Source organism: Petaurus breviceps, unplaced genomic scaffold (assembly GCF_028583685.1).
Source record: "Petaurus breviceps papuanus isolate PSGF00001 unplaced genomic scaffold, PetGlider_PUasm1.0 216, whole genome shotgun sequence".
NCBI classification, from domain to species: Eukaryota; Metazoa; Chordata; class Mammalia; order Diprotodontia; family Petauridae; genus Petaurus; species Petaurus breviceps.
This window is the reverse complement of record NW_027185867.1, coordinates 6,907,763-6,922,253: the sequence shown is the minus strand read 5'-3', so window position 1 is coordinate 6,922,253 and position 14,491 is coordinate 6,907,763. Positions and strand designations below refer to the sequence as shown.

General features: G+C 38.5%; 1 protein-coding gene across 4 annotated transcripts in view; it reads left to right on the top strand.

Moving 5' to 3' along the window:
- Positions 1-14,491, top strand: part of ADIPOR2 (adiponectin receptor 2) — a 105,988-nt gene that overhangs the window by 89,093 nt on the left and 2,404 nt on the right. For 3 of the 4 annotated variants that reach the window (XM_069094327.1, XM_069094326.1, XM_069094325.1), the window contains exons 5-9: positions 7,111-7,297; positions 7,669-7,856; positions 12,386-12,579; positions 13,891-13,915; positions 14,124-14,491. The exon at positions 14,124-14,491 is cut by the window's right edge and continues 2,404 nt beyond it. In XM_069094327.1, coding sequence (XP_068950428.1) covers positions 7,111-7,297; positions 7,669-7,856; positions 12,386-12,579; positions 13,891-13,915; positions 14,124-14,275 — 746 coding nt within the window. In that variant the 3' untranslated portion in view covers positions 14,276-14,491. Of the gene's footprint in view, positions 1-7,110; positions 7,298-7,668; positions 7,857-12,385; positions 12,580-13,890 lie in introns of all 4 variants that reach the window. The other variant, XM_069094328.1, reaches the window with a different exon arrangement.

Here is a 14,491-nt window from a genome sequence, read left to right as displayed (position 1 = left end):
TCCTTAGCACTATCTTGACATATCATTGAAGATCCTGAAGACCTGACATTTGGAACCTCAAAGATCCCTGGGTGGGATAGGGAGGGGATGACAGGGCAGAACCCAGGTAACCTAGAATGAGAATGATCAGGGCTAACCACCTAAAACCAGAAACACAAGCAGGGGACAAAGCCTGGCCCTTACACAAGCTCCAAATCTGGAACAACATTTTTTCATATGATTATAGATAGCTTTAATTTCTTCCTCTGAAAACTGCCTATTCATATCCTTTGACCATTTATTAATTGAGGGAATGACTTGTAATTCTTGTAAATTTGACCTAGTTATTTATATATTTTAGAAATGAGGCCTCTTTATCAGAGACACTATTTAGAAAAATTCTTTTCCAGTTTTCTGCTTTACTACTAGTCTTGGTTGCATTGGCTTTGTGCAAAAACTTTTCAATTTAATATAATCAAAATTGTCCTTTTTGCATTTCATGATCTCTATCTCTTGTTTGGTCATAAATTCCTCCATTCTCCATAAATCTTCCAGATAAATTATTCCTTGCTCCCCTGATTTGCTTATAATATCAGCCTTTATATCTAAATTGTGTACCCATTTGGACTTTACTTTGGTATACAATGTCAGACATAAGTCTGTGCCCAGTTTCTATTGTATTCTACAGTTTCCCCAGCAGTTTTTGACGAATAGTGAGTTGTTATCCCAGAAGCTGGAGTCTTTGGATTTATCAAACAGTAGATTGCTATGATCACTGACCACTGTGTCTTGTGTACCTAACCTATTCCACTGATCTACCTCTCTGTTTCTTAGCCAGTACCAAGTAGTTTTGATGATTATTGCTTTATAATATAATTTAAGATCTGGTATGGTTAGGTCACCTTCCCTAACATTTCTTTTCATTAATTGTGGTTACATGAAATTTAAGAGGTTTGCACATAGAAAACCAGTGCAGTCAAAATTAGAAGAAAAATAGGAAATTGGGAACTTTTTTACAGTAGGTTTCTCATAAAGGTTTCATTTCTCAAATATGTAGGCAACTGAGACAAATTTATAAACCTAAGAACCATTCCCCAATTGACAAATGGTCAAAGAATATCAACTGGCAGTTTTCAGAAAAAGAGATCAAAGTTATCAAAAGTCAGAAAAAATATGTTCTAAATCACTAGTAATTAGATAAATTAAAACAACTCTGAGGTATCACTTCATACCTCTCATATTGGCTAATGTGACAAAAGGAAAATTATAATTACTGGAGGGGAGGCAGGAAAATAGGGACACTAGTTAGCACAGAGTTGATGGAGTTGTGAATTGATGCAACCATTCTGGAGAACAATTAGAAACTGCTCCAAGGGACTATAAAACTATGTATACCCTTTGACCCAGCAGTACCATTACTAGGTGTGTTACCTCAAATAGATCAAAGAAAAAGGAAAAGGACTCATATGTAGAAAAATATTTATAGCAGCTCTTTTTGTGGTGGCAGAGAATTGGAAATTGAGGGGATGCCTGTCAACTGGAGAATGGCTGCTTAAGTTGTGGTATATGATTGTGATGGAATAGTGTGCTATAAAAAATGACAAGGGGGATGGTTTCTGAAAAACCTGGGAAGAATTACATGAATAGATGTAAAGTGAAATGAACAGAACTAGAACATTGTACACAGTGACAGCAATATTGTAACAGTAATCAATTGTGGATGACTTAGCTACTCTGAGTTATATAGTGATCTGGTAAATTCCCAAGGCCTTAAAATGAAAAATGCTATCTACCTCCAGAGAAAGAACTGATGAACTCTTTGTTTTTCTTACCTTTTCTTTTTTGGCAACAAGGCTTATGTGGAAATATGTTTTCTTTTCTTTCTTTTTTTTTCTTTTTGAAGGGCAGTTGGGGTTAAGTAACTTGCCCAAGGTTACATGGCTAGTTATTTTGTGTGGGTGGTAAGTGTCTGAGGCCGGAACTGAACTCTGGTCCTCCTGACTCCAGAGCCAGCATTTTATTCACTTCGCCACCTAGCTGCCCCGTGGAAATATGTTTTGCATGACTTCATTTATATAATGGGTATTGTATTTCTTGTTTTGTCAATAGTGCGGGTAGAGGGTAGAGGGATGTAGAGACTTTGGAATTGAAAATAAAAACAATTAAATTCTAAAAAGCTCTTCAGTGATTAATTCATTAAAAGCTCTTCTAAGAATAAAATTCAAAGGCTGTCATAATAAAAGCAGTTTTTATAAGTGCTTTGAATCAGCATTGCATAGATAGAAGAAGGAAAAAGAAATTTTGGCCTTGTTTAAAAAAAAGATCAGTAAAATTTAATTTAAAAAGAAAATAACGGAGGAGCCAAGATGGCAGCATAGAAGCAGGAAGACTCCCTGCCCTCCCCCTGTAACCACCTCAAAGACCTATAAAAAAATGACTCTAAAAGGGGATGGTACTTAAAAGATGAAATTGAGAGGTAAGAGAGGAATATAATGAGAGGAGAAGGGGAGAGACAGAAGGGGGTAAATTATCCCATATAGAAGAGTCAAGGGAAAATTGGTACAATGGAAGGGAAGAACAGGAAGGCAAAAGGGAATGAGTCAACCTTATTCTCATTGAATTTGGCTTAGGGAGGGAATGACATATACACTAAATAGGGTATCTTACCCTATAGGAGAGTAGGGGGGAAAGGGATGATGGAGGGGAGGGCAGGTTGGGGGGAGGGAAGTTGGAAGCACATACTTTTGAAAAGGGACAAGGTCAAAGTAGAGAAGAGAACAAGTGGGGGGTGGGATAGGATGGAGGGAAATATAGTCAATCTTTTACAATATAGCCACTATGGAAATGTATTGCATAGCTACACATGTACAACCTATATTGAATTGCTTGTCATCCCAGTAAGGGTGGGTGATAAGGGAGGAAGAGAAAGAATCTGGAATCCAAAGTTTTAAAATCAAATGTTTTAAATATATATATATATATATATATATATATATATATATTAAACATGCAATTGGGAAATAAGATATACAGGCAGTGGGGTATAGAGATCCATCTTGCCCTACTGAAAAGTCAGAGGGGGGATGGGGGAGGACATAGGAGAGAACAGATTGGGGGAGGAAGTACTCAGTGGGATCGCTGTTTTGGGGAAAGATGGGGAGAAAAATTGTAACTCAAAATCTTGTGGAAATGAATGATGTAAACTAAAAATAAACAAAATTTAATTTAAAAGAATTTAAAAAAGAAAAAATACTTAAGCACTTGTTTTGTATGATGTACTACTGCTCTTTATCTGTGTGCCTTTAAATGGTTATGAATTCAGGTGGAGTAGAATAAAGAAATGATTGTCATTTTCCAGCCTTTAAAAAAAAATAACATGGCCAAAAAGCTACTCTGAATTCAGTAACAAGTTTATAAATTTGTATTTTATTAATTATAGCACCTGCATATATTAAGCGTATTAGTACTTTATAAAATAATCAGTCTGCAGAGAGTTTCTTTGCTTGTTATTATGTCATTTAATGAGATAGTTCTTATAATAACTCCCATTTTCCCATCCCGCTGCTTTGTGGGTACTATTGGATTAGATTATAACACCCAAGGGTAGTATTCCCATTAGGATTCCCATAGTTTCTATTTATTCAGTTTCATTTGGAGTTAAACAGTGCCCAGCAAAAACTGAAAGAGACTTGTCCTGGGACTTTCTCTATCTTTTTTCTGCCCTGGGCCATTAACCTACTCTGGTATAAAAAAACCTTATACCTGCTAAGTATACCTTGGTCTCAAAGCAGGAAATGATCTTAGTCTTTAGTACTTATTGGTTACTTGACATACTATCTTTTGGTAGAGTTTAGTTTGTCATTTTTATCTTTGTATTTCCATCTACTAGAATGGTAGGTGATTACTAAATGCTTATGGTGGATTGGTTTTATTTCATATTGAGGAATGAAAGGCAAAGTGATTTCAGGCATGAACCAAATAGAAGTAATTTTTTTTTTATAATGCTAGGACTTCAAGTTTCCCTATAACCCTTGTATCCTGAACCCTGAATGTAAACCTAATTAGGTAAAGCTTTTTAGGAAATATTGAAGACAGGTAGTTTCTGAGAGAATGGTCAGCTGTTCCCCAAACCTTCTTTTGCTAGGGAGGATAAATGAGCTGATGTGGCTGTGCCTTCTAGAAAAGTGTATCTAGGAATTCTTCAGGGAAAATGGAGAGAAAACCTGTCTTAACAAGATTCTTTTATGACTCAGAATCTGCTCTGTCCTAGCATGTTTGTTCAGCAAATCTGTTCCCTCTTGACCTACTATTTTCTTTTTCCTTTTCCTGCCTAAACATAACTGGATGCACATTTTGTTTCCTCACATACATATTTGAGTAATATTTAGTAATATTTTCTGCTATAATCATTTATTAATTGCTCAGATTTATATATTTCTTTCGGCTTTTTTTCAGAACAGTCCCATGAGGCAGATAATGCAGTAGTGTCATTTTCATTTTGTAGCTTGGGAAGCTGAAATACGGGAGTGAAGTGACTTGCAAAGAGTCATATGGGGCAGATCTGTCCGTTGAACTCGGGTCTTCTTTACGTTACATCAGGATGTGGTGACAGTCTCCGATAAGGCTAATGTGACACGGAGATGTTTCCTCTTTGTTGACATATTATCATTGTTTGGACTTGAAGTCAGAAGACTTCAGTTAGTCTAAACTACTCTAGTTACTGATTGTGGAACCAAATGCAAGCCAGCCTTCTGAGGGCTCAAGACTTTGTCTTCTTATGTCTGTATGAAGATAATTCTTTCCATATCTACCCCCTCAGGTTATAAGGAAAACAGATGTTTATAAACTTTAAAGCACTATGTGAATGCCTGTTATTATCATTAAAATGTGTTTTTTCCATGTATTTAACTTAAGAAGAAGAAAATTGTTGTTTTTTCTAATGGCACCTCTTATCTTGTTTTCCAGTAAGTATGTAATTTCTCAAGGTATATACTAACACAGATTAAGGAAGGGTGGTATCTAGCTTATACCTGAATGTTAGGGATGTGTCTTCATCTCTGGATTATTTTAACTTTTTTTTTTTTTTTTTTTTTGCTTTTTGGAGGGGGGAAGGCAGGGCAGTTGGTTAACTTGCCCACGGTCACACAGCTAGTGAGTGTTAAGTGTTTGAGGCTGGATTTGAACTCGGGTCCTTCTGACTCCAGGGCTGTTGCTCTATTCACTGTGCCACCTAGCCACCCCTATTTTAACTATTTAAAAAAGTTGAGTCTCAGGAAGTTAAAATAATATCTTAGGCTATTTGGAAACCTGAAAGAGAGATCTTTGCTGGTTTCTTATGTTACCAGTCCCAGTACAGCATGGTGGAATGCGTGCTGGATTTGGAGTCAGAGGATGTGGGTTTTCTGATTCCTACTGATTGTGTTCTTAGGCAAGTGAAATCAGGATCCCAGTTTTTTCCTCATCTGCAAAATTAGGGGAATTGTACTAGATAGTGTTTAAGATCCCTTCTATTGCCAAATCTATGATCCTGAGCCATTTTGGGAAGTAGTATTCAAAAAGAATAGGAAACATATAGTTATATAACAGTTTCCCTGTTGACAGGGAAATGAAAGAAATCCTCAATTAGCATCCCTTTCCTACTCTAATATCTACATCATTCAGTCAGGAAAGGAATCTGAAAAGAGAAACAGATGGGGAAAATTTTCACAGATATATTTGTTCTTAATATTGCTCTCTCTTAAACATTTTGAATACTACAGAAGAAACGAACTACTTCTCTTATTTTAAACTCTGATGACTTATGATGCAGTAGAAAAAGTTCTGGATTTGGAAGTCAGAAGACCTGGTTTTGAATCCCAATTCTTTAAATTAAAACAAATGTGACCTAGGTACATTTGTCTCTGGGCGTTTGTTTCCTTGTGTGAAATTAGGTTTGATTAGATAAGCCTCTGAGGTCCTTTTCAGCTCTAAATCTATGGTTGTATGAGAGGGTCCTTAAGCTCTCACAGTTTCATTTTTAAAAATTCAGTTATCTGAAACCTGTATCAAACTGCTTGCCTTCTCAGTGAGGTGGGAGAGGGGAAGGAGGGAGAGAATTTGAAATTTAAAATAAAAAGCCCCACAAATATTAAAAATTTTTTTTTTAAAGCAACTGGGGTTAAGTAACTTGCTCAAGGTTACACGGCCAGGTGTTTCTGGGTGGGTGCTAAGTATCTGAGCCCAGATTCGATTCCAGGTCATCCCGACTCTGGGGCCGGTGCTGTTACTCGCTGTGCTACCTGGCCGCCCCTAATGTTAAATATTTTTAAAAATTAGTTATCTGTTCTTGTTATTAGTTCTAATTCCATAGTAGATTAGAAGAGGGTAGAGGCAGTTAGAGATTGGCATCATAGTGACTTCAGTGAGAGCAACAGTGTAGATAGATGAGAGAGGAAAACTAAATATCAGATACAACTAAAGAACATATTTCACTGCCTTTTGCATTATTAAATATTTGGTATTTTGCATTTCTGTCTTGAACTTAATTATATAGAACATGTTATCTGGATCAAGTAGATACTATGACTAAGTAGGTTATATCAGGATGGTACAATGGAAAGAACCCTGCATTTGGAGGCAGAAGACCTGTGCTTGGATGTTGGTTCTGCTGTTTATTCCCTATGTGTAATTTACCTTGGTAGATTACTTCCCTTCTTTAAGAATCTCATGTTTCCTTATCTGCAAAATGAATGAATTGGATGATCTCTAAAAGGCTTCTACTGCTCTAAGGCCTATTCTGACATCATATGTTTGATTGAGCCTTTTTGTGGAGAAAAATTTTGTTTTAACAAAGCAAACATACATAAACCACAAAGTATACTTCCCAGAGAATGTTTTGTGCCATATGCTTTAACAAAGTAGTTCCAATCAATGAACACTGATTGTATGTAATTGGAGTTTTGTTGCTGTGTAATAAAGTATTTTTTTTTACTCTACTTGTAAAATTCCCTAATAATTTCCAAAATAGTTGGACCATTTTGTGACTCTACCTGTGAGTTAGTGGATGTATTTTTGTTATGGTGCCTTTTTTTTTTCTTTTTGAAGATCTGACCTTTCATTCTTCTATCTTCCCCTTTTATTTCTCTTCCTTAGGTTGTGTTTTCTTCCTGTGCCTGGGGATCTTCTACATGTTTCGTCCAAACATCTCCTTTGTGGCTCCATTACAAGAGAAAGTGGTCTTTGGGTTATTCTTCCTGGGAGCCATTCTCTGCCTTTCTTTCTCATGGCTTTTCCACACTGTTTACTGCCACTCAGAATCAGTCTCCCGGATCTTCTCCAAGTAGGTATCTGGAAAGGCTCCAAGGGAGGGGTGCTTAACCTTGGGTTCATAAACTGGTTCTTTAAAAAGTTTTTGATATCTGTATTTCAGTATAATCTTTGTAATCCTGTGTATTTTATTTTGTATATTTAAAACATTCTGAGAAGGATATGTAGTTTTACCAGATTGCTAAAGAGATCCATTAATTATGTAGGAATACCAATCTGATTTGGCCTAGGAGAACATATTTAGCAGTCTCAATATTGCTTATTTTAAGGAAGCAAAAGTTTCTCCTTAGTTATTGCTGATAATTCAGAGCAAATGAGACTAATTAGGGCTCTAGGATTAATTTTTTGGGGGGAGTATTAAACTGAATATTTGTCCTGTTCTAGACTGGATTACTCTGGCATTGCCCTCCTGATCATGGGAAGTTTTGTTCCTTGGCTTTATTACTCCTTCTACTGTAATCCACAGCCCTGCTTCATCTACTTGATTGTCATCTGTGTGCTGGGGATTGCAGCCATCATTGTCTCCCAGTGGGATATGTTTGCCACCCCTCAGTATCGGGGGGTCAGAGCAGGTAAGAGTGTTATTTCAGGAGTTGGAGAACTTTCAATTGAGGAGAAGGGGTACTGTGTAAATGAACCTATGTTTTTCTGGTGTAGTATTTAAGAGACTGATTTATGGTTGTGACTATATAGTGTTCTGAATGGCAAGCTCTTTAAACTTTGTAAAATAAAGGAGGCCTTTAATTCTCTTCAGGGGAGCTTTTGGCTGAATTAATTGCTGGGAAAATTTAGCAGTCTCTTTGGTGACTCTACATAACCGTTCTGCTTGTCTGATCATTACATGCAGCTTCTTTTCATTACTTCTACTGCAGAAATAAAAATGATGAATTTTGGGTCATGTCTCTTCAATCTGAAGATGATATAGGAAGCCCTTTGTATTCTTTTCTTTTAGGTGTTGTTCTAGAAGTGAACCAGAAAGTATTAAAAGGAAGGATCAAGGGTGGGGAAGGTGCATTCTAGCTATGAATTTTTTTTTTTATTCTTCTATGAAAAGTTGGGAGGAAAACACAGTTCTTTAGGTATAAGCAAGTAAGTTGGTTGTGGAAAGAAATTGGATGTCTCACTCTTCTCTTGTCAAAGGTATTTCAAGAAAAGAAATGGACAGTGCTTAATGCTCGTCTCCAAAGCTAGGGGCAGAGAGGGGTGTGTGTGTGTGTGTTCAATCAGGGACACATTAGAGGACAGCATCATTGCCAAGGGTAGCTGACTATTTGTATGAACATAAGATTCTCACTATTGAGCCTTTGATTTAAAAAGGATCAAGAATATCAGGAGTCTTTTTTAACATCTGGAAACAAAAGAAAAGGCAAGGTATTGGTTGTTTTGCTTGCAGGTAATATAGAGGTTAGTTAATATTTTTTTGTTAGGATTACTGAGGTTGTGGATAGTGGCATAAATAATGCCATTTTTCCCTTCTTGTTTAGATGCCCCTTCCCATAGAAAGGTACAAATCTTTTCGAGGCTCAATTATGTCTTTGATGTCCAGGATATAGATGTGTGATTTTGGGCAAAAAATTGAGGGTTATATACATTTCAGTTCAACACTGGTTGAACTAAAAGATCTTTATGATTTCATCTAGTTTTATAATACTTCATGCCTCTAATTCTGTAGAGTTCAGTGTGTATAGCCTGTAGAGCAGTCTACTTTTTCTAGGGAGATATAATAGTTGTATATCTCAAAACAAAAGGATAGGCACTAAAATTTGGTATTCATGTGTTATGTAGAACTTAGTTTCCCTATAGTCGTTACACAAGTTTTCAAAGTCCCTCTCATTCCATGACTATTCCTGCAGGCTGAAAGACTATGTCTTAGTGACACCGACAAACTTTGATTCCTAAGTACTTTTAGTCTGGGATCCCATACAGCTTAGATTCTAGGAAACTTAGGGCTTCTTTTTTTTCCCCTCTTTGCATTTATTGTAAGCACAAGTTCTTGCCATATTAGGATTCCAAGTATTTTCTTTAGGCAAAGAGTTTGATTTACTTTAAAAAGCATTTATATTTTAATGTTTTTTTTTTTCCTTAATTCCCCAAGTTACCTCATGGGTATTAGTTCCCTTTTCAGGATAAGATGTTGCCTCAAATGGATAATTCAATTAAGCAAACATATATTAGGTGCCTTCTTTGTGCAAGGTACTAGGGACACAGGAAAAAGCCCAGCATCTACTCTTAAGGAGTTTATGTTCTAGCCAGGACGTAACCCAGTTGTTGATAAAAGATAATTTGAAAAAGGAGAAGACATTTGGGACATCATGGAAGATATTGTAGAGGACGTGACACTCAAGCTGAGCCTTAAAGGTAACTGAGAGGTGGAGATGATGAATTGTTGGGGGTGGGGGAGATAGCAGTCTGGGACAGTACAGAGGTACAGAATATTATGTGTCAAGGTGAGGAACCCTAGGACAGTTTGTCTAAAAGTTATAGCATGCCACAGGGAGGAATGTGAAATGAGGTTAAAAAAAAGCAGTTTGGAGACAGATTGTTAAAGGCCTAAAGTGTCAGACTGAAGAATTTGTTAACTCTAGAGTCAATAAGGGCAGTAGGGAACCACCAAAGTATCTGTGCAGGGGAGGGGTGTAGTCAGACCTCTTCTCTTTTTCATACACACTGTAGTCCAGCCACATTGGTTTTCTTACTGTTCCTCACACGTGACATTTCATTTTCTGGAAGGCAAGTTACTCCTTCATAGCTATTTAGCCAGACACTGTGCTAAACAGCTTATGATTATTATCTCATTTACTCCTTAGAGCAACTCTGTGAGGTAGTGCTATTAGCTCCATTTTACAGTAGAGGAAACTGAGGCAGATGGAGATTAAGTGACTTGTCCAGGGTTACACAGCTAAGAAGTATCTGAGGCTGAACTCAGGTTTTCCTGACTCCATGCTCAGCATTCTATCCACAGTGCCACCTACTTCCCTTCATGCATGGAATGCGCTCCCTCCTTTTCTCCTTAGAATTCCTAGTTTCTTCCAAGGTTCAGCTCAGATGCCTCCTGTATGAAGCCTTTTCTTATCTCCCAAGCTACTGGAGCTTTTGCCACAAAATTACCTTGTATTTACTTTGTATGTAGTTTGAATTTACAAAGGGTTAAAATGTGAAGGACATAAATGTCATAACTCAGGAGGTCATGTGTGCATGTTGTTTTCCCATGATGGAATGTAAGCTCCTGGAGGGCAAGGACTGTTTCCATTCTTATTTTTGTATCTCTCGTACCTAGTACAATTCCTGGAACATAATAGGTGCATAATAAATCATTATTGACTGATTACAAATCAATTTAGCCACTCTGTGGGGAATTAATTGGTGAGAGGAGAGGCTTGGGGGTGAGGAGACTAGTTAGGAGGCAATAGTAATCCAGGCAAGAGGTGATGAGGGTCTGAATTGAGGTGAATTATGTTGTGAGTGTAGAGAAACACAGTTGTGAGAGTTGCTGTGGAGGTAGAATCAATGAGGTTTGGTCCCTGATTGAATTTGGAGGGAAAGAATTGAAGATGCCACATAGGGTTATAAATGAGGATGACTGGGAAAATGGTGGTGCCCTCAGCAGAAATAGGGAATTTAGAAGGAGAGAGATTTAGAGCAATAGAGGTCTTTTTTTGGGCATAGACTTTGAGATGCATGTGGGACGTCCAGGTGGAGTTAACCAACAGGCAGCTGGAGATGCCAGTCTGGCACTCAGGAGAGAGGTAGGCACCCGTTAGTCAGACAGGAGGAAAACTGAGAGGCAACAGTGTCACAGAGACCCAGAGGGAGGAAAGAGTGTGGAAGTATTTATAAATTTTAAATTTCAGTGTCTTAATCTTTGGAGAGGGCAAGAAGGATGAGGGCTGAGAAAAGGCAGTCAGATTGGGATTGAGATTATTGCTCAATTTGCAGATAGCAGGTTGCTCAGATTGCAGATAAAGCTATGGGATCAGAAACCTGATTTTAAGGAGATGAGAAATGGGTGAGTTGTTGCAGTGAGATTAGATAGCTCTAGATGCTTGACATCTGAAGGAAGGACATATATAGAATGATCACTGGAGGAGATAGGACAGTCAAGTGAAGATCATTTCAGGCAGTGAGACCTGGGCATGTTTGTAGGCAGCAGGAAGGAGACTGGGAAAATGGAAATCAAAGGAGAAGGGCATAATGATCTCTGGGGCAAACTCCAGCTAAAGAGTCTCTCTTCCAGAGAGCTGGGTCTACATGAGCACCAGACAATGGAAGGGGTTTGAGATGAAGAGATCTAAGATAAAGGAGAGTGAGTGAAGATTAAATCTCTAATAGGAGGGCAAATGAAGATACAGATTATGTAGAGAGTTCAAGAGAAGACAGTGAGGAAGAGAATTTTCAGCTCTGCAAATGACAGCTCTAGGATGTCATTGTAGATGGCAGCAAGGCATATTCTTGCAGCACTTCTGGGTAAGCAAATACTTGGTTATCAGATGCTCTGGACTGAGCTAAACTTGTTTAGAGGCTCATCCAAGATAGCAGGGCTGAGGCTCAGGCACACCCCACACAGGAAGCAAGCCCCCCGCCGCTCCCAGATGTCTCTTGTACCTATGACTTAACATCTTGGATGAATCTGTACCGAATCTCTTTAGGTATCCTAGGACTTCTGGCTCCCAAAAGTGCAGGATTTGTGCATGTCAAAGTAGTCATTCTTCTATTACTGTCTGTTGTAATTCCTATCTTTTACAAAAGAACTTCTGTAGCAATGTAACTCCAAACCCTTTGAAGACTAACAGTTAATCCAGTGAAGTATCACTCAGAAGGAGGGAGCACAGTGTGCTTTTATTTTATGTTCTAACACAATTGTACTGCCTTAAAGTAGAGTTTCACAAACCCTTTTGTCCCTTTCTATAGGGACACTAATATTGTACTCTGCGTACTTGGGATCTCCCATTTACAAAAGTTTCTATTTCAGTGCTAACCCAATATGTTCTTCATCTTCTCCTTGTTTGTGTTGATTCTCTCCCCCTCCCCCCCCCCCCTTTTTTTTTCTTTTCTCTTTTTTGTTTTTTTCTTCCCCCCCCCCCCCCCCCCATTTGACTCCTAGGAGTGTTTCTGGGCTTGGGCTTAAGTGGAATCATTCCTACACTGCACTATATCTTTTCGGAGGGTTTCCTGAAAGCTGCCACCATTGGACAGATAGGTTGGCTGCTGCTCATGGCCTGCCTGTACATCACTGGAGCTGCACTCTATGCTGCTCGGATCCCAGAGCGCTTCTTCCCTGGAAAGTGTGACATCTGGGTAAGTCTATGGAAACCATTTATTTTGATAGTAGTAGATAAAGAATGACTGGGTATATGCTTGCTTAACCATTTTGAATTTTTAGATTATTAAGGAGGCAGCATAATAGAAAACAATACTGAACTTGTAATCTGGAGCCCTGGATCAAATGCCCGTTCCTCCTCTAGCTGGCTGTCCCCTTGGCCAATGCACTTGACTGCCTGTATGGACCTCTATTTCCTTAGCTATAAAATGGGGAGGAGCAGTCTGGGTTAGAATACAGTAAAGATACAGCGGGTTAAAGGTATGAAGGACATAAATGTTATAACTGAAGAAGAGTTCTAATTCTTAAGTGCTTGAGAATTGAAGTATCAGTAATGAATATGAGACTTTCAATAGCATTTCTTGCTTATTACTTTATGATCCTAAATCTCCTTGAAGCCCAGTTTATCAGTCCATAAAATGAAGGTAATACTACATTTTGAGCCTTAGATAGTTGAATTAAGATTTCTTCTTAATTCATGGTTTTGTAGTTTTTGCCCTTGGTGCAAAGGTGTTCCCATAGTATGTATGTCTAAACTTGGAAGGCATCTTATAAGTTACATTTTCTGATCTCCCACAGTATGTAGGAGTTTCTTTTGTAGCATCCCTTAAGGTCGGTGGTCATTGTGTAATCTCAACAGTGGTTTGCCCATATAGGAATCACTGACCATAAAGAGCCTCTGAATGCTATGATGGCCCCATACGTATTGCTTTTTTTTATTAGTCATGAATGAGTCACTTGCACAGAAATATCATTACCACTGTGATATGTGAATATAAGAAGATCTGTGATTTTTTCATAGTGAAAAAATCCCTTCACCAACAGACTACACAGCCTATCTGTGCATTAATAGATAAATACTGGGGATTGGTCTGAGGCACATAGAGGTTGACTAACCCAGAGTCACACTAATGAATGTCAGAGGAAAGATGTGAACCCAGGTCTCACTAACTCTAAGGCTGGTGCTGCCTCCATTATGCAGTGTATGCTGCATACATCTTGAGTCATTGTTTCCTTTACTTGTGCTGGAAGGAGGATGTGCCAGATGATATGTGGCCATGAGTTCTCTCTGACAAATACTCTAGTGTGAAGTGTATTTGTGATTCTTGGACCTACAACTTGTAGACTTATGCCTTGGCTGTGTCAAGGCGTATGCAGAAAGGGCAGCAGGAGCTCTGATTACTTCAGCTTATTGTAGAACCAGAAGTCAGGGTTTTAAGTTCCTTTCACTAAACTCTTAATCAATATTCATGGGGTTTTGTTTTGTTTTTTCCTCTTTTTGTCTTCAGTTTCACTCCCATCAGCTGTTTCACATCTTTGTAGTTGCTGGGGCTTTTGTGCACTTCCATGGTGTCTCAAACCTCCAGGAGTTCCGTTTCATGATTGGTGGGGGCTGCAGCGAGGAGGACGCACTGTAAAAACCTGCCAGTGTTCCCGGACCATAATCCAGAACCAGGGCCAGCAACAGCTGTGGTCCATTATTGACTGGCCATTGATGCAAAACACCAGAAAGAGCCCCACAACTTTGAAACCCATCTGGGCATCGAGGCTTCCCAGGGGCTGGACATGGTACACGATAGAGAAGAGAAAAACAAAAATAAATCATACCTCAAAGGATGGAGTGCATCAATTTGGAGAAAAGGAGATATACACTCAAACTTAAATTATTCTTAGGAATCTACAGATTGAGGGCCATGGAGGACCCTTGGCAAACTGGCTTCTGTTCAATGCCATATTTATTTGTAGAAGATGGGGGCATCTTAGTTGGCTGTTCTTCTCTTTTCCTTTTCTACTGCTTCTCTTCTCTACTGCTTCTCTTCTCTACTGCTTCTCTTCTCTACTGCTTCTCTTCTCTTCTCTTCTCTTCTCTTCTCTTCTCTTCTCTTCTCT